Source organism: Castor canadensis, chromosome 5 (genome assembly GCF_047511655.1).
Source record: "Castor canadensis chromosome 5, mCasCan1.hap1v2, whole genome shotgun sequence".
In the NCBI taxonomy this organism is placed as follows: Eukaryota; Metazoa; Chordata; class Mammalia; order Rodentia; family Castoridae; genus Castor; species Castor canadensis.
Genome location: NC_133390.1, coordinates 71,569,914 through 71,593,858, shown reverse-complemented (window position 1 = coordinate 71,593,858; position 23,945 = coordinate 71,569,914). Strand labels below are relative to the sequence as shown.

General features: G+C 42.4%; 1 protein-coding gene across 5 annotated transcripts in view; it reads left to right on the top strand.

Annotated features, from left to right (window-relative positions):
* The window catches only part of Mylk (myosin light chain kinase), a 257,786-nt gene that overhangs the window by 71,543 nt on the left and 162,298 nt on the right, over nt 1-23,945 (top strand). For all 5 annotated transcript variants that reach the window (XM_074073297.1, XM_074073298.1, XM_074073299.1 and 2 more), the window contains exon 2: nt 5,162-5,329. In XM_074073297.1, the coding sequence (XP_073929398.1) occupies nt 5,165-5,329 (165 nt within the window). In that variant the 5' untranslated portion in view covers nt 5,162-5,164. The remainder of the gene's footprint in view (nt 1-5,161; nt 5,330-23,945) is intronic.

Genomic DNA, 23,945 nt, shown 5'->3' with positions numbered 1-23,945 from the left:
GTGACAGATACCTAAGAGAAAAGATTTAAAAGGAAGATGGATTTGGCTCATAGTTTCAGAGATTTCAGTCCACAGTCAGCTGGCTTTGTTGCTTCTATGCCCATGGAAAGCAAAGGATCATGCAGGGAGTGTGTGGCCGAGGAAGCTGTTTACATCATGGCCACCAGGAAGCAAAGAGTGAGAAAGGAGGGGCCAGGGCCTAAACATTCTCTTTAAGGGCACACCCCCAATAATCTAACTACTTCTCCGGGCCCCACTTCCCAATAGTGCCACAGCCCTTGGGAGACATTTCAGATCCAAACCATAGCAGGTACCAAAACACAGTTAGATAGAGGAATAAGTTCTATAGAGCAGTAAAGTAAATGTATAAGTTTATTCAACTTATTATTTGTTCTATAAAGCACTAGAAGAGAAGCAGTCAAAAGTGCCTGACACAAATGATAAGTGTTTAAGGAGATGAAAATGCTAATTGCTCTGGTTTGCACATTACACATTGTATATATGTATTATACAACATTATACCCCATAAGTATGTGCCAATTCTGTGTCAACATAAAAAATTCATATCAGAACTATTTTGAAATGGTTCTACAAACACATACAAAACGCAGTAATATAACAAGGACAAAACATTAATTGTTAAATGTAGGTGGTGGGTATTTGAGGTGTTCTTTTATCATTCTTTCTACTTTTCTGCATGTTTGAAATTTTCCGTAGTAAAATGTTTTTTATTTAAAATTTACATTCATATTATTATTTTCCTTGTAAATATATACTCATATAGCTGCCCAGTATTCCACTGTATGTAACCAGTTCTTAGTGCTGGATAGTTAACAAGTGCTTTTGCTGTAAATAATGCTGTCAATGTCCTTACATGTAAACTTTAGGCTACATTTCTGACTCTTTCCAAGAATATATTTCTAAACGTAGGATTATTAGGGAAAAAAGAGAGGCAGTTTTTTCAGAATCTTTCTGCCAAATTCTCTTCCAGAAAGATTGTATGAACTTATATTGCCCCTAGGAGGGTGTGATCACGCCCATCTCACCATGGTCTTGCCTGCATTGTATGCTGTATTTCTCCTTAAATGTCAACCTGATTAGTTTAAATAAACAATGGTTTGTTCTTAATGTGCCCTCTTGGATCATTACTAGGTATAAGCCATGTTCATTTATTTTCTGGTCCTTGTGGCTTCTGTGGACTGTCCAAGTGATGTCCTCTATCCATTAAGTGGTCTTATTTCTTCATATATGCGAAATATTCTGGTCCTTTGTTTTCACAGCAGACATTTTATCCTAGATTATCATCCATCTTTGATGTTGATGGGATATTTTAACATACAGAAAATCCTAATTTTACATGTATGCAAGTTGAACAGCTTTCAACTTTTTCCCTTGTTATGCCAACATCAGACACTCTTCCCCTCCAGACTGCTACAGAAGGCAAGGTGCATGGCACCTGGGTTCAAATGACAGTTCTGCCCCCTGCTATGTGAGCTTGGATAAATTTCTTTTTTTTTTTTTTTTTGCGATGCTATTTTTTTTTTCATTTTTCTTTTATTATTCATATGTGCATACAAGGCTTGGTTCATTTCTCCCCCCTGCCCCCTCCCCCTCCCTTACCACCCACTCCGCCCCCTCCCTCTCCCCCCCTCAATACCCAGCAGAAACTATTTTGCCCTTATCTCTAATTTTGTTGTAGAGAGAGTATAAGCAATAATAGGAAGGAACAAGGGGTTTTGCTGGTTGAGATAAGGATAGCTATACAGGGCATTGACTCGCATTGATTTCCTGTGTGTGGGTGTTACCTTCTAGGTTAATTCTTTTTGATCTAACCTTTTCTCTAGTACCTGTTCCCCTTTTCCTATTGGCCTCAGTTGCTTTAAGGTATCTGCTTTAGTTTCTCTGAGTTAAGGGCAACAAATGCTAGCTAGTTTTTTAGGTGTCTTACCTATCCTCACCCCTCCCTTGTGTGCTCTCGCTTTTATCATGTGCTCATAGTCCAATCCCCTTGTTGTGTTTGCCCTTGATCTAATGTCCACATATGAGGGAGAACATACGATTTTTGGTTTTTTGAGCCAGGCTAACCTCACTCAGAATACGCCACAGGTTTCTTATTCTCTGAATGGGGATGATGGTTGCATAGTGTTGGTGCGAGGAGTAAAGAAACTTTATGATTTCTAAAGTGCTTAGTACACTTCCTGGCATATAGTAAGTGTAACACAAGTGTTTGCTTTTATGTTAACTGCTGCATCAGCCTTTGAGTCTTATCATTTGGAGAGGAATTTTGTTTGCAAAGTCAATATCTTACCAGTGAAAGAGAAAGCCAGATTTGTCAAGCAAAGGATATACCCCATCACAAATTAACCTAGTAACTTTGTTAGTTTAACTTGTACTTCAAAAGACATAATCCTATTTTATTTTTGTAGGATAATAAATTTGAACAGACTACTTATATGCCACAGATACCTCTTTCCTCTGTGTCAGTTTACCTGACACAAAACATGGGACTTCAGTATGTGACCAAATAGCCAAAGAAAATGAACAGAAGAGCAAAGCTGGGAATATGGTGTCCCTTCTGTGTAGCAGATTTTTGTTCCATGCTTGTGATGTGCCAGACAGGGATTTCATGGTGAATAAGATGTGGTCTGCAACCCAGAGCAGACTACTAAGGTTCCCACTGGGTTTTAGAACCTGGAACAGGAATGCTTAGCATGTTCTCCAGGCGGTGACAGTGGGTATCCAAGAGTCTGGCTATTTTGGTTCTCAGCTGCAGCCTGCCTATTTTCCCAGGCTGATTCTCCAGCCTGTCCTGTGGACTGTGGATCACTGCCCCATCCCTCCACCCCTGCATCTTTCCAAAACCCCCTTCTCCATTGATGACAGCCAGAATCCGTTTCTGTTGTTTGCGACCAAGAACTCAGATCTGTACCTGTACTAATTCAACTTTTGAAGTAAGTCTTAAGGGAATTTTAGGATCTCAGTCACAAATAGGCTCATTGCCGGGCTTGTTATCATCAGAGATGTAGGAACTGTCCAAGTGGCCAGCGAAAGGGAGATATTCATATGCCCATATGATAGAATATCATAAATCTGGTTCTTAAAAACAGCCTTCCCCCTTTATTTTGAGAAAAATGAGGAGGAAAAATAGGAAACAGTTGTATATAGTTTGCTCTCAACCATGTAAAATATATACTTTTTATATTCATAAGACAAAATGAGAGGAAGAAGTACCACCATCCTGCATCACAGAATTGTGGGCACTTTCACATTTTTCTCCTTTGGGCTGCCACAGCACGGCCAACGAGCTCTGAAGCTGACAAACCCAGACTCAGCCCCCACTGCTGCCACTTACCATACAATAGGCAAGTGACTCTACCTGTGTGTGCTCGGCTTCTCATCTGTAAAATGATGACTACCTGTAAGATCTGATGTTCAGTTGCACAGTATGGAGGGTCTATTATTAACAATGAAGTGTATTTCAAAATAGCTGGAAGAAAGGATTATTTTATCACCACAAACAAACGATAAATGTTGAAGGTGATGAAATGCTAACCTGATCTGTAATGTGATCAGATATGATCTGATCATAGTACAATGTATATATGTATCAAAATAACATTGCAGTTGGCAGAATGGCTCAGTGGTAGAGCACCTGCCTAGCAAGTGTGAGACCCTGAGTTCAAACCCCAGTACTGCCAAAAAAATTTTTAAATAAGACAACATTGTATCTCATAAATACATACAATTATATGCCAATTAAAAATAAAATAGTAACATAAACAAGTCAAATGAGATCAAGTACTCCTTATAGTGTTTGGAACAGAGTTGAGCGTTCAGTAAATGGTAATTTATTATTATTTTTATTTTATTATCCTTTATTTTTTGATATTGGGGATTGAACCCAGGGGCTCATATATGCCAGGCAAGCACTCTACTACTTGAGCTACACTACAGATCCTTTTTTTTTTTTGAGACAGAGTCTCACTGTGTAGCAGTACTGGGATTATAGGAGTGAACCACCACACTCAGCTTTTATTTTTACATATTGGTATTTTTCAGGTTTTACGTAACATGAAATGTACTTAAAGTTGACAACATTCAAACAACAAAAGAGAGCTGAACATTGCTGCAAAGGGTAGGCAATAATAGGTAGCTGTTATTACTTCTTGTGTTGGGTCCTGTGTCCCAGCTAACCTTGCCAGCCTACAGCCACATCTTGTCTAGTCTCACCTAGGCCCTAGACCAGGAGTTCAGGTTTGAGGTATTCTTTCCTATGAAGGCATTGTTTTGCTCTGTCTCCTTGGGCAAGTACCTTACCCACTTTGGGCCTGAATAGGCCTCCAGGCCTATTCAGCCTGGATAATGTTCAAATGCTTCCCTTCTCTGATTTTTTGGACCTTTGAGCTTTTTCCACAGTCTAGTTCCTAGCCTACTTTTTCCTTTTATTCAGTCACAAACTCTCACCTTCTTTCCGAGGACCCTTGCCATATTAACTCCAACCTCCTTCCTTTGTTGGTGTACAGATCCCATTTTTCTGTAGCCTGTGAACTCTCAGTTCAAGAAAAGCAACTGTGACTTTCTTCTTTTTTATTTTTATTTTTTGCAGTACTGGGATTTGAACTCATAGCCACTCCACCAGCCCATGTTTGTGATGGGTATTTTTTGAGATAGGGTCTCATGAACTATTTGCCTGGGCTGACTTTGATCTGAACTCCTCCTGATCTCTGCCTCCTGAGTAGCTAGGATTAGTAATCCACCAGTGCCCAGCTGCAACTTTGACTTTCTACAAGTAGATGCCGATTCTGAGGAGTCAATGTCTTTGTTAAATACAGGTTTCAGAGACCTGTTTTGAAACCTCTGAGCCATCCGGTTTCCCTGCTCTTGTCCCAGCCACCTGCTCCTAGAAGGGAGCAGAGGATAGACGGGAACTTCTCAGAAGCAGGGAAGTTCTCAGGTGGCAGGTGTGGTGCTGAGAGTTGGGGTCTGGGACAAGTTCTGCCTTGCCTGGCACCTTCTGTGTAAAGCCACAGAGAGACGCTTCAGGTGGACACCAACCTACCTGGGCATCTACATCCCATCAAACCCACACCACCAGGCTAGGCAGGAAAGACAGTGCTGGGCTTTGTCAGATCTCACCGGCTCCTCTTCCTTCCTTTTGCAGACCATGGGGGACGTGAAGCTGGTTGCCTCATCACACGTGTCCAAAACCTCCCTCAGTGTGGATCCCTCAAGGGTCAGCTCCATGCCTTTGACTGAGGCCCCCGCTTTCATTCTGCCCCCTCGGAACCTCTGCATCAAAGAAGGAGCCACTGCCAAGTTCGAAGGGAGGGTAAGAAGTGTGGTTGGATGGGAGGATGGGCGGGGGCCACGGCTCCTTCTCAAGCCTTGTCCTTAGCTGGCTGGACATGGTAGAAGGTCTGGTCCTCCTTTGAATCTTCATACAAATTGAATGTTTCTTAGTTTATGGTGGGCTTTGGCTGTGTTGGAGGGGTTGGGAACAGAGGGGGCAAGTTGTCCATTTGGAGGTATTTTGCTATTGATGTAGGTTGTGTTCTGAATACATGTGTCCTTATTGTAGAAGACATGGCCTGGTAGAAGAATAGAGCTTGGGTTTAAATCTGCACAACTGAGAATTGATTGTAGGTTTTCTCTTGCCTTCTCCCTGGAAGGAGGGTTCATTGCAGTTAGCTGACCTCGTGAGTCTACCTGGAGTAGCAAGAGGAGAAATGGGACCCTTACTTCAAGTCCTGTCACCTTTTGCCAATAAATCTTGGTCTCTTATCCTTCCAGGGTCTTGATTTCTTCTTCTGAATAATTATTTTATATCAAGTTAGAGGAGAAAATTAGAGCATTGAAGAACAGCTAGTTGTAGGAATATCCGATGCTGTGCCCACTTTATCATAGGCTTCTGGACATCACCTTGGTTTGGCGTGGAGATGCATATGGACGTCAGAGAGCGTTATAAGTAACACTTGTGCTGGGATAGTCACAGGGACTCTACCCCAGAAATGCTTCAGAAGCTAGAGGCTTTACTGTGAGCACTAATGACAGACAGTTGGAGTGAGAAGAATTTGTAAGTTGCATTGTGACTATAATTTAAGGAGTGAGCTCCTGAAAGCTTGTCAAGCAAATGGCTCTTCTTGGATGACCCTGGGCCTCACCTTTGTGTAGTGGCAGGTTTGGCTGTGTGGTTGTCTAGAGAGTTTGCCAGGGCTGCTGCCTTAGAAATGGGTTGTGGCTGCACTAAATTGTGTACTGGGCACAGACCCGTCCATTTGGGACTGTTGGCTAATGAATCTGACCCTCCCTTCTTTTACCTAAAGAGGAATTATGGGAGGGTATTGGGGATGTCTGTTGGCGCTACAAGTATAAGGGCTCTTTTCTGTTGCCCTGACTGTAGTCCCCATCCTCTCATCTCCACTGCAGGCAGAGAGAAATGACAAGAAAAATCCCTGGATGTTCAGATGACCATAAAAATGAAGGAAGTACTGATTCAGGCTACAGTATGAATGAACCTTGAAAACTTATGCTAAGTGAAAGAAAGCAGTCATAAAAGGGCTAGCACACATGATTCTATTTATATTAAAGGTCTAGAATGGGAGAATTCATCAAGAGAGAAAGTAGATAAGTGGTTGCCAAGGGCTGGGGGAGAGAGGAATGGGGAGTAACTGCCACAGGCACAGGGTTTCTTTTTAGAATGATGAAAATGTTCTGAAATTAGATAGTGGTAGTGGTTGCACAACCTTGATAGACTTATAAAATGCAGAAGTATACAAATTAAAACTTGCAAATAAACATTTAAGAAATGCCTTTGCAAAACTGATCTTATCTCCACCCCAACCTCTTGCCATACTGCTTTTGAGAGCCGAACTCCATCTTGATTCAGACAAACATGGAGGTGAGGGGACAGCTCAGCTTCCTCACAGCGTGATGATGCCTCTCTTCTGCCACTGCCTTTAAGTCATGAAGGAACCATGCCTTGAGTTGTGTGATTTGGAACCACCGTGGAATCTAAAAAAGGAAAAGAAAAGAAAAAAAAAATAGCTGGCTATTTCTGGCCCATAGAGATGTAAGAAGAAAAGTTAAACGATAGTAAAATTTATTTCATGAAGAAAAAAGTGAAGTGACTTTGACTTGCTGAGTCAAAATTCACATAACATAAATTTAACCACTTCAAAGGGAACAGTTCAGCTGAGTACCTGTGGCTCACGCCTGTAATGCTATCTACTTGGGAGGCTAAGTAATCCTCAGGAGGATTGAGGTTCCAGGCCAGTCTAGGCAAGAAAAAGTTTGCAAGGCCCCATTTTAGTGGAAAAAATCTGGGTATAGTGATGCACACCTGTCATCCCAGCAATGGCAGGAAGCATAAACTAGGAAGATTGCAGGCTGACCTGGGCAAAGAGCAAGACTGTATCTCCAAAATAACCAGAATAAAGAAAATGGCTGGAGGCATGGTTCAAATGGTAGAATACCAACCTGCCTAGTAAGTGCAAAGCCCTGAGTTCAAACCCCAGTACTGCCAAAAAAAAAAAAGTGAATAATTCAGTATCATTTGATATATTCACAATGTTGTATAAGCTATCTGTTAATGTAACAGAATGGTTGAGATAAATCATCTTATAAGGAGGAAAGGTTAATTTTAAAGATCCTGGTCAGAGGTTTCAGTCCATGGTCACTTGGCCCTGTTGCGGTCACTTGGCCCTGTTGCATTTTAGCCTGTGGTAAGGCAGAACTTAATGGAGGGAAGAATGTGGGGGAGCGAAGCTGCTCACCTCATTACAGCTGGGAAGCAGCAAGAGAAACCGGAAGAGACCAGGACCCTGCTATCATCTTCAAAAGCAACCCCCAGTGACCTAAATTCTTCCCAGTAGGCCCTGACTCCTAAAGGTTCTACCACATCCTGATCGTGCCACAGGCTGGGACCAGGTATTCAACTCATGGGAACATTCAAAATCCAAACATAACAATGTTGAAACATAGCATTGACTTACACTGATGTGATAGTAGGCTCCATATATTCCCTGCATACTGTGTATTCCGTGTGAGGTGACTGCAGGGCTACGTCACTGCTCACCACCTGACTGCAATTAGCCCATAAGAACACCTTCGCATCATGCTGGTATAAGTGTATACAGAAGGAAGCCTGTTCCAGAGCCATGTTCTGTTTCGCTTTGTTTTTAAAGTCCTCTGTAAACTAGTACTGCAAGTGTGTATTGACATTTGAGCCATGAACACGGAGAGATGCTTGTACTAGGGAAGAGCCACTTCCAGTCCCCTGGAATGAGGAGCTCATTGCTTTGATAACAAAGATGAAGCTGAACAGGGGTCACTCCTGTGCTGGTGCCCTCACAGAAGCAGAATGAGGTGTAGTTGATGTGTTCTAGGCTCTGAGTAAGAGTTGCTAGTTGTGAAAGTCTGAGCTCTGACTGTGGGTACCCACTTGCCTGGAAAAAGTGCCTGTCCCCACACAGCTGCACTTCTTCACCCTTCCCACAGTGCCCCCACACATACACCTGGTCTGCTCCAGGTCTCCTTCTCTATCAGGCCTGTGTCCCTCTCATAGCCAACACAGGACCTCAGCTCTGGGGACAGAGCTTTGCAGAAGCTCTTTGGAGTAACTCTTCATAGTTGTGCCTTTGTCCTTCAGTTCTGCCTAGCAGTTCCCATCACAGCACAGGAGTCCTTCTCTCCCTTACCACTGCCCCAGGACTCCTGCCAGCCTCCTCTGCCCTATCAAGAGTTACCATGCACATGGACAGTCTAGGACTTCCAGCTTCCTCTGAAGGGGGCCAGGACCATCCCTTCACTGAGAAACACAGTGGACACCAGAGATGCGAGCTAGTTATGCAGATTTTGTGATTGGAAGTAGTTTCAAACTTGAGCTTTTTTTTTTTAATTCCTGAAAGAGTTAACACTATTGCCCACTCTGCCCCCATAGCCTTTTTATGCCAATTTTTAGGTAAAAGACTAAATGAACAGGATTCTCTAACAAAGTTCCTCTGTCAATCAAGAAGACATAGCTGGAGGTGTGGCTTAAGTGGTAGAGCATCTACCTAGCAAGCGCACAGCCTTGAGTTCAAACCTCATGCTTTCAATCAGGAAGGCGTGAGTGACTTTAAAGTGGCTAGCTGCTCCTTGTGGTTACAGCCTATTTCTGAGGAGCTCCAAATTTGAGATTGTTGCCCCGAGAGTCCCTTGCATCCTTTAGGGATTTTCCACTTCAAGGAAAACTCTCTGGACAGTCAACCCATAATCCATTCCTAATCCCCTTTGCCCTATACTTTCCATGCTAGATGCCACTCTGGAGGCTTCCTTTGTGACTTGGAGTAGCCCAGTGACATGTTTGGACTAAAGTCATCTAGAGAACCTCTGAGAAAGCTGTTCTTTTTCTGATTAAAAGAGAGGGGATCACATTGCTGATGCTCTCATATACCACCCCTGCCCTGCTTCCAGCCCTGAATACAGATGTAATGCCTGTAAGGCAACCATTTTTTCCCCACAGTACTGGAATTTGAAATCAGGGCTTTGCAGTTGCTAGGCAGGCATTCTAGTGCTTGAGCCTACCTCCAGCCATTTTAAAACCAGAATGCAATAAGCCAGCATACTAAGGATTGGCTGGAAGCAAGAGGACAGCGGTGAAGGGAGCATTAAGACTAGGAGCTGAGAGACAAAAATCCTAAGGCTTAAAGCTTTCCAAAATAAGATCTTTAGATATGATTATTCACCAGGGAAATTTTACAAAAAAAAAAAAAAAAAAAACCCAACTGTGGTGGTTAATCTTGATTGTCAACTTGATTGAATAGAGCAACACCTAGGAGATTAACAAAGCACACCTCTGAGTGTGTCTGTGAGGGAGTTTCCACTAGATCATGAAGGCTCCGACCTAATCAATGGTTTAATCCAATGACAGATTTAAAATTTGAGTAGATATTGGAGCTGCTGGAACTGTGGAAGGTGTGACCTGGTTGGAGGAAGTAGTCACTGCGGCTGTGTCCTTGAGGGCTATATCTTGCCCTAGCCCCCTTCCTGTTATGGTGCTCTCTGCTTCCTGTCCACCATGAGGTGAGGAGCCTCTACCACCTGCTCCTGCTGCCAAGATGTTCTGCCTCACCACAGGCCCAGAATCAAAAGAGCCAAGGACAATAGACTGAAATCTCTGAAACTCCGAACCAAAATAAATCTTTCCTTCTTTAAAGTTGTTCTCTCAGGTATTTTGTCACAGGGATGAAAGCTCTGACGGCATACTGATAAACATCTGATGGAAAGCATGTGGAGACTGTATCCCTTAAATGATAGGAATCATAAGGAAGATAGCGCAGGAAGGAAGGAACTAAAAATCTCTTTCAGTCCCTTACCATATGTACTAACAGTGAGGGTTGTGCCTTATTCTGAGTTGTCAGTGTCCCTACAGTTAGAACATTCTAGAATTCATTCCTCCCTGGCTGTGGCCATTTGGTTTGAACTAGCAAGGCTTAGGAGGAAAAAGAAAGTCATCCATATGGAGTAAGGGGTGACCTAATATCTTTGTACAGCTGTGACTATTTAATTAGAGTCCATTAATTTGACCATATTATCTCTTTTTGTTGTTGTTATTTGTTTGTTTTATCTCTGTGAGCCCAAAGCTTGAGGGGATATTTTCAGAAGTTAATAGAACTTTTGATCCTTATCTTATTAGTGTCACTTTTAGATCCAGTTCACCAGAGAGCTCCTGCCCTGCCCTGCTCTCACATTCTAGAAACCCTTGTTCTTTCTTCTTTCTTCACAGGGCAAGGCATCTGTTTAACCAAGGGGTATGCCCACTAGAGTCAAACCATCCCCTATCTTTTGGGCACTCAGGACCCAGGAATTTTCTACCACATGGCTCTGAGCCCACTTCTAAGGCCTGTGGATGCCTCTTCCCATGAGAAGTCTCTTCTAGTCCTGAGTGGCATGATCAAGAAGCAGCTGTTTGCTAATGGGGCTCTGTCTTTCACTCACGTTCCAAGGAGGATCCCCAGTGTAGGATGTAGTGCAGGTGGGAAGCTAAGTCACAGGATGGCACAGCTGCCCAATAGTCATTGCAGCGAGGAGTCGGGGGTTTCTGCATGTACTGAAACACTGATTGAAACCCCTCTGGCTGCTCTGTGGCCCATGCGGGTAGCCTAAGTGTTGATGGGCTGTTTTCCCACCACAGAGTCAAGTATGAGAAGAGCCATGGTGGAAAAAGTACTGAAATTACTGGAAATTTCTTCCCCTCTGCCCTGAAATTTATTCTTATAAAAACAAAAAACATGGCGATAGCCCTGGCTGTGCTGGAAACCTGAGAAGCTAATGCTTTAGCCTCCTGAGAGGTGCAGCTCAAATGAGGTTTCAGCAGACCAATGGGCTCTGTGTCACTAACATGGGCCTATGACAGAGGGCTACCTGACCTACTGAAGGCTGCTTCTGTTTCAGCTAAGGTGAGTGGGAAAGTGGGACTGACAACTCAGTCTCCACTGAGTGGAGACTCACTCAGTGAAGGACACTGAATGGCAATGTCCTTCTCCCAAGGTCTCTTCCAGATTCCCTTTCAACTCTCAAGTGCTCAGCCACCCCACTTAGTGCTCTGAGAAATTTGAAGGTCTGACTGAGCCACATCCCAGATCTATGTTCTTGAACCTTGAATGGCTCCCCGTTGCATGAAGTTCTTCAGCACTTCTTAAAAGGCCTGAAAGGATCAACTCATACCTTGTAGAACTGACCCCCTTTTTCTCCCTTCTTCTGTCAAATATACCCGAGCTCTAGGCCTGTCTCCTGACTGATGAGTACAGAGTCATTGTTCTCTATTACCCTGGTGGAGAAATAATAAACAAGGAAAGCATTTTGTGTTTCCAATGGATGGGGCCAGGAACAGGGCACAGTGAGTTAGGATGGGAACTCAGATTGTCGATGGCTTATTGACATCAAATCCTAGTCATTTTATCCTAGTGGCAAGGTAGCTATTAGCCCCACTTTCTGCAGAGGAAGGCTGGTGACCGAACTTGCCTAAGCTACACCCAAAAGAGATGGGAAGTGCTCTTGGATCCAGATCTTGTGCTCCTTACACCATCTGAGGCCACCCCTTCCCCATGTCTGTGGTCCCTCCAACTTGGTTCCTATTGCTTATTCATCTTGAAGTGTTACCAATAGCTCAGTGACCGTCATGTCATGGGTGCTTGAAGCAAACCCTGAGGAGAGCCAGGGTCGGGTAGCATCTGAGACTCCAGAAACTTGTAGCCATTTATGGGGACATGACCCAAGCTTCCTATAGGGCCCCATCTCCTGCATCCCTTCCCCACTCAGCCCTTCCACCCACATCCCTGCGTGCCTCCTCTCTTCTTTTCCCCAGGCCGTTCCTGTATCAAGGTGCATGTCCTCTCCTATCCCTTTTGTTGATTGAAGTTCTACTTTCTTTAGACTACTTTCCTTAAGTAAGTTCTTTTAAAGCATTTTATTAGAGTACCAAAGAGCCATGGTGTAGAATGTGGAATCTTCCCCAAATCACTTAAGATCAATTGTGAGTAATACCCACAGGAAAGACTTGACTACTTTGGCCTGTAAAATATGTCATTCACTAATCATCTCCATGCCTATAACTTTGTTATAAAGGAAAAAATGATCTAAATAATAAGTGTAGTTTAGTAACAATTACTGATAAGATTCCTAGATATTTTTGAACATTCTGATTAGTTCAAATTCATGTGCTTACCCAAACTACAGATTTAAAAAGAGATTTTCCTTAAACATCTTCATAGGTCTGCAGAATAACAACTTTGATTAGAAAATCCAACCTCAAGCCAGGTTTGATACTGCACACCTGTAATACCAGCACTAGGGAGGCTGAGGCAGCAAGAATGTTAAATCATAGCCAGTCTGGGGTATATAGTGAGAAATTCTTTACCACCAAACAAACCAAAAAACCCCAGAAAGATAGAATCCAAACTCTGTATACATATACATGATGACTTTTAAAAATTTATTTATTATTATTATTATTATTGCTGTGCTAGGTGGGGGTACATTGTAGCATTTACAAAGGTTCTTAACAATGTATTAAATATATGGTACTTGAATTAACCCCCTCTACTGCGCTCTTTCATCCCTGCTCCCCTAATTCCCAAAACAGTCTCAACAGGTATCATTTTTGCATTTACATACTTGTGTTTACATTATTTGCATCATATTCATCCTCCTACCCCTTTCCCCACCACCTCCCTCCTCCCTTCAGTGCCAACTCCCTTCCCCCACCTTGGGGAGAACCTGTTCCGCCCTTCCATTCTCTGATTTTATGGAAGAGAAACCATAAAAGATAAAAAGAGAAACATGGTGTTTTTGCTAGTTTGAGATAAAGATAGCTACACAGGGAGTCTCCTTGTGTTGTTTCCATGCATATATGTATTACAATCCCAATTGGTTCATTTCTACCAGTCCTCTTCATTCTTCCCTAGTCCCCTTCCCATGGTGGCCCTGGCCAGTTTGAGATGTCTATATTCATTCCTGTACAGTGAGCACATCAGCCACACTCAAGTTTTAGGTTTCCTTCCTTGCTCTATCCCTCCTGTGTGTGGCCCCCCCTTAGTGTGATTCAGGTCCCACAATAGTGCTGCATTTGTTTTAGGTCTATAATCAGCATATGAGGGAGAACATGTAGCTTTTGGTCTTCTGAGCCTGGCTAACTTCACTTAAGATGATGTTCTCCAGTTCCATCCATTTACCTGTAAATGATAAGATTTCGTTCTTCTTCATGGCTGAGTAAAATTCCATTGTGTATAAATACCACATTTTCTTAATCCATTCGTCAGTGGTGGGGCATCTTGGCTGTTTCCATAACTTGGCTATTGTGAATAGCGCTGCAGTAAACCTGGGTGTCCAGGGGCCTTTGTTGTAACCTGACTCACATACTTTCGGGTATATAAGCTATTTTTAAAACTCAAATTCATACAAGATTTAAAAGTCCTTTGTCTTGACCCTTAATTGATACCCTTCAGAGGTAGCTCCTGTCAATAATTTGGAAATCCTTCCAGAAATGTTCTATGCAAACATGAGCATATGTTGTATCTAAGTACCTTTTATACACACAGTGTATGCATGCTGGTCTGCGACTTGCTCTTTACTTAGCACCATTTGGCATTCTTTCTTCACATTAGCAGATAGAAACACCTCAGGCATCCAATCCTGAGCTTTCTCCCTCAATTGCTGCTTATGAATTTCTATAATATGTTCATATATAATTTATTTTTACTCTTTATCAATTTATAATTCTGCCGGTTGTTGTGTATTATTTTTTGTTTCCTTATGAGAGTGAATTAAAGGTCTAGAGCTACATTGTTGAATAGAATAGCAACATGTGGTTGTTTAAATTTAAAATAAGATTAATTAAATAAAATGGAAAGTTCATTTCCTCAGCCACACTAGTCCCATTTTAGTTATCATTAGCTTCTGAGTAGCCACCATGTGGGACAGTATGAAGTATTGGTCATCATTATCACCATAGAAAACTCTACTGCACAAGGCCAATCTAGAGCATTTTTAATACAGGAAACAGGGTCTCACTATGTAGCACAGGCTGGTCTAAAACTCCCTATGTAGCCCACACTGGATTCAAACTAATGATTCTCCTGCCTTAGCCTCCTGGATGCTAGTATTATAGGCATGAGCTACCTTATCCAGCTAAAGCATTCTTATACTTAATTTGGTTCTTCTGTACTGGTGACCCACATTGAAAACAGTTGTTTTATTCACAATAGAAATAATACATTCTCAAGAATTTACTTAGGTCATAAGAGTGGTCCAAATAACAATGTCACCTCTTGATGAGAGAATCTTTGTCCTCTATCTTTGGTGCAGAATACTAGCCTATATTCCCATGAGCTTGAATGTGCTCCCCAGATTCCCACAACTGTCTGCTATAGGTAGCCTGGGTGCCAAAGACCCTATAGCAGAGGAATGGAAGATGGAAGAACAAGTATTGCTGAAACTTTATAATTGGTGGCAGTTGGTGGCCACTTCAGGCTCAAAATGGTGGCCTGAACATATTAACTTGGTTCCCCTCCAAATATTTCACTGAAATAAACACAAAGAAGTTCCAAAGAGAGTGAGTTCAGCATTGTACTAAGAACAGGAGAAGAGGGTGGTCTTGGGTGTGAGGTTTTCTTGGGGTTTCCCTGTAGGATCTGTTCACCAGAGCAGGTAAGGGGTGAGGCTTCAGCACAAGGGAGAACTGTATGTTTGAGGTTAAAGAATTTGGAGATGTGGACAGAAATCAGGGCAATCAAAGCAAGGACTGTTCACTAACCATCTATCAGGAGAAAATGGAAGCTCCTAGTGTAGACATTAGTCAATATCTCAGAAAACTGCATTTGCTTTACCACAGGTAGAAATGTGTGGAATGTTCTGTCTGCTTGCTCAATAGCCTGTCAGGAGACTGCCCTTCATTGGGCTTGCAGTCAGCCCCTCATCCATAGATGGGACCACACTGAATACCAGGAAGGCCAACACAGCTACCTACATTGATTGTGAACAGAATGGCAAGATAGAGACAGGAAATGAGAGGAAGATAAAATGATAGGGATACTAATGTCCTCACTTTACACAATGGAGTGTGAAGAGACACCATCTAAAATGGATGGGTCAGATAGCAGAGGTCTAATGACAGGACTTAAAATCATAATGACAAGGTAAAAGTGGTCAGCTCATGAGCAGACCTGGCACACAGACCTTTTGTGTTTGGCCAACTGTATTCTCAGAAAGTTAGTGCTAAGATTTAAAAATGGAAAGCTTGCACATACAATTCATTTGTAAGTGACTTTTCTTAACAAATGAGACCTGGCAACTTTTCCAGATGGCCACACTAGCTCATTGGGTGCTACCCCTACATCCCAGCCTGTCTCTGCTGAGCTGCTAGAATTCCCACAGTTTCTAGCCATCCCCCAACACAAAGCCAAGTATCTGTTGCCAATTATGACTTGCTGTTTCCTTTCCCATGTATAAATTCATAATGGGACAGCACAAGATGGGCAGGAACAACCTTGAGATGTTTCTTGTCCAGGCCCATTTTCTATATGAGAGTTTCCTATAGGCATGTGAGTTTGTGATCTTGCTATAAATATCCAATAAGAGATCTTAAAATCAAGACAAGACTGGCAAGAGGAGGCAGTGTAAGTCAGAGAAATTCTTCATCATTCACAGCAGTGTTCCATTAAGTGCTGTCTTAATTTTCACATCAAGAAATAGATACATGGAAGTTGAAAGTAGAATACTATTATCAGAGACCAGGAGAACATGGGAAAAGGATGACCAACAAAGTTATAGTTTGATAGAAGTAAGTTGACCAAACACTGTTATTATCACACAGTAAGATGACTAGAAAACAATATACATACATTTCAGAAAGTAAAAGGCTTTTTGAAAGTTTCTGCCATTAAAAAAAAAAAAGACAATCAACATCAGCTCTGAACACTGGTCTTCATGGTTATAAAAGGAGGAAAAGTGGTACCAAAGCTGGTTCAGTATGGTACATACCATGTGGGCTAGTTTCAAACAGAAATGATCAGTGTTTGAGGAGATAGATATGTTTAACTTGATGTAAACATTGTACAATGTATACATGTATCGAAATATACCATTCTCCATTAATATGTATATTTTTGTGTATCAGTTAAAAATAAATTAAGGTAGGCATGGTGGTACATGCCCATAATCCTAGTTACTTAGGAGGTGGAGGCAGGAGAATCCCCAAGTTCAAGGCCAGCCCAGCACAATTAGGGAGACCCTTATGTAAAAAACAAAATACAAACAGAAGGGCTCAGGGTATGGCTCAAGTGGTAGAGCAGTGCTTGCCTATCATGTGTGAAGCCCTGAGTTCAGTCCCCAGTACCACAAAAATAAATTAATTTAAAAAAAAAATAGGCCCAGAGAATATTATTTAGAATTATGAACTAATGATAAGAATAGAAAGGTGATTTTGAAAGTTCTATTTGAGAAGTTATATTTTGCAGGGAAGTAAAAGAGTAAGAGGGAAAGAAATCTGTTGCTAATTTATACCCTAACATTTTATTTTGTACATGTTCTTACTGCTGGAACTTTTTTCACAGTAGATAGAAATTACTTCTGTAATTTTTTAAAGCGTAATAAAAATGCCTATAAAAATAGTTGGTTTAGCTAACTGAGTTCAGTGTCCAGATTCTATCAGATAATGGTCAAAGATGAATAAATACACAGTTTACATTGAAAAAAAATGTAGACAAAGTTTTAGCATGGAAAAACATGTAACTCCTCAAAATGCATTACACAACACTGCTGGCAGTTAAACAAAGGAAATTAAAATACCTTTTTGGTATTGAGGGGGTAGGGGGGAGAGGGAAGGGGCAGAGTGGGTGGTAAGGGAGGGGGTGGGGGCAGGGGGGAGAAATGACCCAAGCCTTGTATGCACATATCAATAATAAAATAAAAAAATAAAATACCTTTTTAGTATTTACATTCCTGAAAACTAGCAAAATAAAAGCGACCAAGAGCCTACATGAAAAGGCTATGTGAGGATGGGCGTTTCCTTTGCTGATGGAACTGAGTATTGGCTCACTGGCAGAGTGTTACAGGGCAGTAAAACCATTGATCTGCTGTGCCAAGAATTCTGTTTTGACACTATCACTTAACTCATAGAGGAGGAAAAAAAAAGTAGATGGTACAAAGATGTTCATAGCACTACTTATAACAAAAATAAATAAATAAATAAAAAGAACTAGTTTGTACTCAAAGGGAAATCATTAAACAAACACATTAGAATGGCAGATATTACACAATCACATATTTGGCATTTTTGGTAGCTACATCCATAAATGGAAATGTGTGTGAATAACATAAAGTAGAAAGGAAGTAACACAAGGATATTGTGCAGATTGATCATAACTACATAAAAGCCTCTACATAGAGGCTTTTCACTACATAAAATTAGAGGAGGATTTGAAGGAGTGCAAATAGAATGAGTTTTGTTGCTGTTGAAAGTTCTGTGTGTGTTTAAATTTCTCTGTGCCAGTTTACCTATCAGGGAAGAGAAGACTGGCGCTATGTTAGATGTGTCTGTCTCTGCTAATAAGGCCTTTAGGCTCCTATTGTTTTAACTGTTTCCAATTATCTTGACTGTCTGCCTTGAAATGGAAACAAAGTTAAGTGGGGATGTGAGCAGTGAGAGATGGAGCACCCAGATAAAGGTATTCTCACTCTCAGTGAGTACTCCAGACTATCAAGGTCAGGGTGAAGGCATGAGGTGTTGGTTGGCGCAGTCAGTGGATCTACATAAGCATGGGAGGCAGCATCAAGGGCAGGTTCATCTTCCCATAAATGTGATTTCTGCAGATTCCAACATGTTCAGACTCCTGATTATATGCAACCTCCTTCCAACTTCAAAGTTGGTTATAAAAGTACTACTTTTATACAAAAATGACTGTGATTTGAGTTGCCCCTGTGTTCCTGAGACTGAGAGCACATAGAAAAAGCAAACATGGCCATCACATGGCCATCACCTTTAAAGATCTTGCAGCTATAGAATCAGAAATTTTGGTAATAAAATTAACCTTTTTCTCCTCTGGGGAGCCTTTTCCAGCTCTTCATTGCCTTGTATTCTCTTTCATTGCCGCATTCTGGGAGGGTTATATTCTGCACTCTGCAGTTAGAATTTCATTAGATGGCCAACATCGTGTGCTGAGGAATGAGCCCTGGACTGGGATGCTACTTGCTTTTTAACAAACTACTATAACCTCCCTCAACCTCAGACTCCTTCTTATACAGTCGTGGTGTAGATGATTCTTAAGGTCTTTTGCGAGCTGAAATTCTACGACTTCTAGTATGTGATCTGTTTCACATGTTTATTTTTTGCTTATTTATTATGATGATGATGATGATGATGACGACGACAGGATCTTGCTGACCTTGAACTCATGATCCTCCTGCCTCAGCCTTTCAAATGCTAGGGATTACAAGTATGTGCCACCATGACAAACCTTTCCCTGCCTAATTAAAAAAAAAAATACTACTCAGTGCCAGCTCCTGGTAGAGAGACTATTTCTCTTAATTTGCAAATATTGTGCATACATGTATATAAATGGAAAAATGAGAACTGTTGAAACTATTCCAGGAATCAGGGAAGGGGGTATAAAGAAGAATGATAGAGGGTGTGAATTCAACTAGGATATATTGTAAAAACTTAAGTAAATGTCACAATGTGCCCCAGACAACAATTCTAATTTTGTTAATAAAATAATATATCTCAGTGCCAGCTCCTGCTAGATGCCTGGTAGAGAAAGATTATTTCTCTTAACTCTAAAAACTTTCTAAATGTCAATCTCTTGGCTCATTAAAATAATGTTCTGCATTAATTCCAGGTAGATTTTGAGGGTTTGGATTTGATTCATTTAACTAATGTTTACTAAGCACTTTCCCACAAGCTACCGTTAGTTGTTCAGAAGTGAAGTGTTTGAGGAGAGCTGGGCCACCATTTGTGAGGACTGATGTATATAAAACCTACAAGTCAGCTTGGAAGCTTGGAAGCCAAATAATCTCAATAGTTATTTCTATCTTTAATATTTTATTATCTTATTCAGAGTCTATTTGTATCTTAGTGGTTGAGTTTCCTTTAAGTTTATTCTGATCATGTTTTATTTTTAATAATCTGCTATATTATACAGTATACAAAGCTCTTCTAGACTGAGAGTAGCAAGTGCTAATTGCTTCTCTCCCTGTCCTCAGCACTTGGGAAAAGATACACAGAATTAAATGGAGTGGAACATGTGCAGAGAGGGTCAGAGACGCTCAGGGCGCAATGTTCTCCAGGAAAGTACAATGAAGAATGAGCCTGGCTCTAATCACTTCCCCTGAATTAAATTTAGCCACCTGCAGGTGGTGGCACTAAAGACTTGTTGACTAGTGTTTCAGGTGCTAACCCCTCAGCACTTCAAGCTTATCTGCTGTAAGTCTCTTCCTAGAAAGTGGCTTTAAGTTCTTCCTCTCAGACCAGAACTCTTCCATGGTTTTGAGACTAGGGCTGTCTGCCTAGCATTCAGCTTTATCCACCATACAGGGTCAGTTCTCTGTGAGACAGATCAGTTAGACCCAACAATCTGTAAGGCTATGGCTGGGGTTGAGCACTGTTAGGTACTGTTAAGAATGTTAATGTTAGCTGGGTGTGGTGGCTAAAGGCTACAATCCTAGCTACTCAGGAGGCAGGGATAGGGAGGGTCGTGGTTCAAGGCCAACACAAGCAAAAATTTTTCAAGACCCCATCTTGACCAATAAAACTGGAGCATGGGCAGGTGCCTGTCATCCCAGCTAGGCAGGAAACATAAATAGGAGGGTCACAGTCCATGCTAGCCTTAGCATAAACACAAGGTTCTATCTCTTTCAAAAATAAACAAAATAAAAAGAGTTGTAGGTGTGGCTCAAGTGGTAGAGCACTTGCTTAGCAAGTGTAAGTGACCAAGTGTCAGGAGTTTGGTCCCTCAATTGCCAGACCCTTCCCTTATGCCTCCTTGAGTGGAGAGCTGTCAACCAAATAGTCCCTTCTTTGGCAACAGGCCAGACTGTCATCATGGCAACCCTGCTGCTTTGAACACTTCACAGACACTCCAAGGAAACCCTACTCCAGCTATGAAAAAATTGTACAACCATGGTTACTGCTAAGGCCATGACTGGAGGTCTTGCTATAGTCACAACCACTCCAGACAACTTGCGCCAGCTCCAGGAGACTTCACTTTGGCTGTGACAAGCCTTGGTGAACATTGTTGACGCTGCCCATCCTGCAGCCGTCCTCACTCAGGACCGGGGAAACACCTCCCCAATGACTCAGCAAAAAGCTTGTGATTAGTGGAACTAGAAGCTGTGCATAAACATACCACACTCCTCTTCTGGCTGTATAAGCAAGTCATTTTTCATCTTTTCACGTCAATCAAGGAGACTTCCCTCTAATGTACTACTCTCCCACCATTTTGCAACATTAGGCCCCAATAAAGGCTTCTCCCAAATGGTCTTTTGCCTACTTGTGGTCTTTATCATGGGTAGAGTGGGCCCAGCTGGTTGTACCAAGAGTAGACAAGCCTCTGGGGTTTCCAGTTCTGGCAGTGGCAGTGGCAGCACTAGCCACAAGAAGGTAGTTGAAGAATTCCAGAGAGTGACCAGGAGCAGAAACTGTGGGAGCTGAGATGACAAAGGACTTTGGAAGTAATGAAACAGTGAGAGATGACAGCGAGCTAGGACTACAAGAGGAAAAAGCTGTAAGTTGAGAGACTATGAAAGGCAGAGACTACAAGCCCCAGTCCCTGGATGAGTACCAGAGAGCCACTAAGAGTTCAGAGCCATGGTCTCCAACATCCAAAAGTTTGGGAACTGTAACACTACCTGCTGGGCTACTAGCTCTCAAAGCCCAGAGGGCCAAGCCTCTGACCAGAGCACCTAGAGTTAACAAGTCTCCAGCTTGGAGCCGTAAGCCTCTAGTTCTTAGGGTCTAGAGTGACGAGCCTCGGGTCGGTAAGCCCAGCCCATAAACCAACTAAACACTAAAGTGCTCAGGCGGCCAACACTACGGGAACTGCTTCTTGCCTATTCAGTTTCATCTGAGTAGAGCAAAAGAATGCTCAACTGTTTGTGATACCTGGACAAGCCTTTATCTCACTTCTCTGTTACCCATATCTGTGCCATGCCCCCCAGTCCCTGAGCAAGTCCTGATCTTTGCCCCTTGGTCTTCTTCATTCTTTTTAACTGGACTCTGGACCCCATGTCTATCAGAAGTTACCCACTCTCCTCCAAATGCTGCCTCTTCCAAGGAGCCCATCCTGCTTTCCTTTCCAGTTGTGGATACATAGTTTGTACTATGTATCTTTGGCTTTAAAGATAAATGTATCTGGTGATTTAGGTGGTAGTTACTCGAATGGAAGCCCCTTAAGGAAATTTCTTACTCATCTTTGGGTTTTCTATAGCCTCTAGTGTGGCACACTGCCCATGTAAATAGTACAGTTTGGTTAGGTTATCATTGCTCAAGGATGGACTTAAATATATTAGCACAGTGCAGTCATCCTGGTGATGCTGAATACCATCCTTTGCAAACTTCTTTGGTGACAGTTTGTTGGTTATCATGAGAAGCTGGCTTCTCTTAGGACTACCAATATGATATGGAAGGAGCTGAGGGCAGGTGGCCATGTGCCTGGGTCTTGGTCTCTGATCTCTGGGCTTTAGTTTCTTTATCTATAAAATGAGGCGGTCAAACCAGATGACTTCCATGCCTCTTGCTGTTATAACATCCCTTGATTTCATAAGAATGAAACACAAACAAGATTTTGGAGTAGAGACCTATGGGTTCTATTAGCATGCTTACCAGTTCCCCTCCCACCCCATGCTACGTGACAGTTGTGACACTCAGGCTGGTTTGAGTGGGTAGTTTACAGGTTGATTCACTTCAGTAAACAGTAAGCTATATACAGGATGTTTGCTTACCCAGGAATGAAAAGATGACAGAGAACCAAGATGCTGTTCCTACATTAAAGGAATTCACGTCCTTAAGCCACGGAGGTTCTAGATCCTCCCCTCCTATACCACTTCACACACACCAGCCCTGAGTGCTGCTATGTTGCATGGGAAGGTAGGAAGTGAGCTCTGATGCCACACATCAGAGTTGATGGCTGCAAGTCCAATCCTTGTCCCCTTGCTTTTGCTCAAAATCTTTCTGCAATGAAAGGGAGTCAGAGACAGTGATGGCAAATAGATAACTATGTCCTAACAGCTGCTGGAAGAGTGATGGTGAGGATGAGGAATGAAGTCACTTTTTTCCCTCATTTGGTGACACACTGAGTTCCCAGGCAACTCCTCTATGAGATGTAGGTCCCTTTCACTCAGAAAACCCTATCAGGACTGTGGGCAGGACAAGGCTATGAGGCGGGTGGAGCCGGCTGTGGGCTGGAGTTAAATAGCCCACACAGCATCCCAAACGTGGGAGGGAGGACTGTCTGTGAAGTATGAAGGACTTGGCTCACCCACCCTCAAGTCCTGGGAAGCCTGACAGTGGAGTGAAAAATGAGCCTGGAAGAGTTGGAGCCAGGAAGGCAAGGAAAATCAAATCAAATCTTGATCCTGATTTAAAAGGCATTAGGCTGAGGGGAGCCAGACACCTGGACATACTTTCCACAGCCTGTCACACTGGGGTTGCATCACCCGCCAGCAGTGAGGGAAGTGGAGCCCTGGAAACGCACTGGTGCCCTCGGCTATGCCCCACAGCCTGGCTGCTCCAGTGCAAGTGCCACCTTTCAAATGCCATGCTCTTGGGCTGGATGATGGGGTCATCAGCACCTTATTAAGTCCAGAAAGGAGAGGGAACAGTCTGTTCTGGAACAGTCTAGTGGCAGTCACTTTCTCAAACATATAATGAACACCCATGCGTGATTAATGAATAATCTTTTATTCATTAATAAAAGAGCTCTTTTTTAATGAAGTCCTTTCAGTCCTCACTCGATTTGAAGTTTGGGATGAAATTGTAGACACCTTAGTGACTGAGTCATTAGTGAAGAGTGTTTCTCAAAGTGGGGTCCATCAGAATCCACTGGGTACTCAGACCCACCAAGGGGTGACCCAGGAATCTGCATCTGAACTCACCACACTTTGGCAGGTTATTCTCTAAGCCACCAAGGGGGATGTCACTGGTCTCTAGGGATTGAAGCTAAGGTCACCCTGCAGGTATCAGCTGTCCATGGCAGAGCACCTGGGAAGTGGATGAGAAGTGGAAGAAGAGGTGACCAGACTTCTATGTCTTGCCTAACTCTACTTCTAAGAACAGCATGTCTGAGGATGTGTCATAGGATGGGCTGCTCAAACCTATGGTCAACTCATAGATCAAAGATTCTCAGCCTTTTTTTCCCCCCTTAAAATTCCCCTAAGAAGTCCTCCAATAAAAATACCACGGTATAAACAGATAT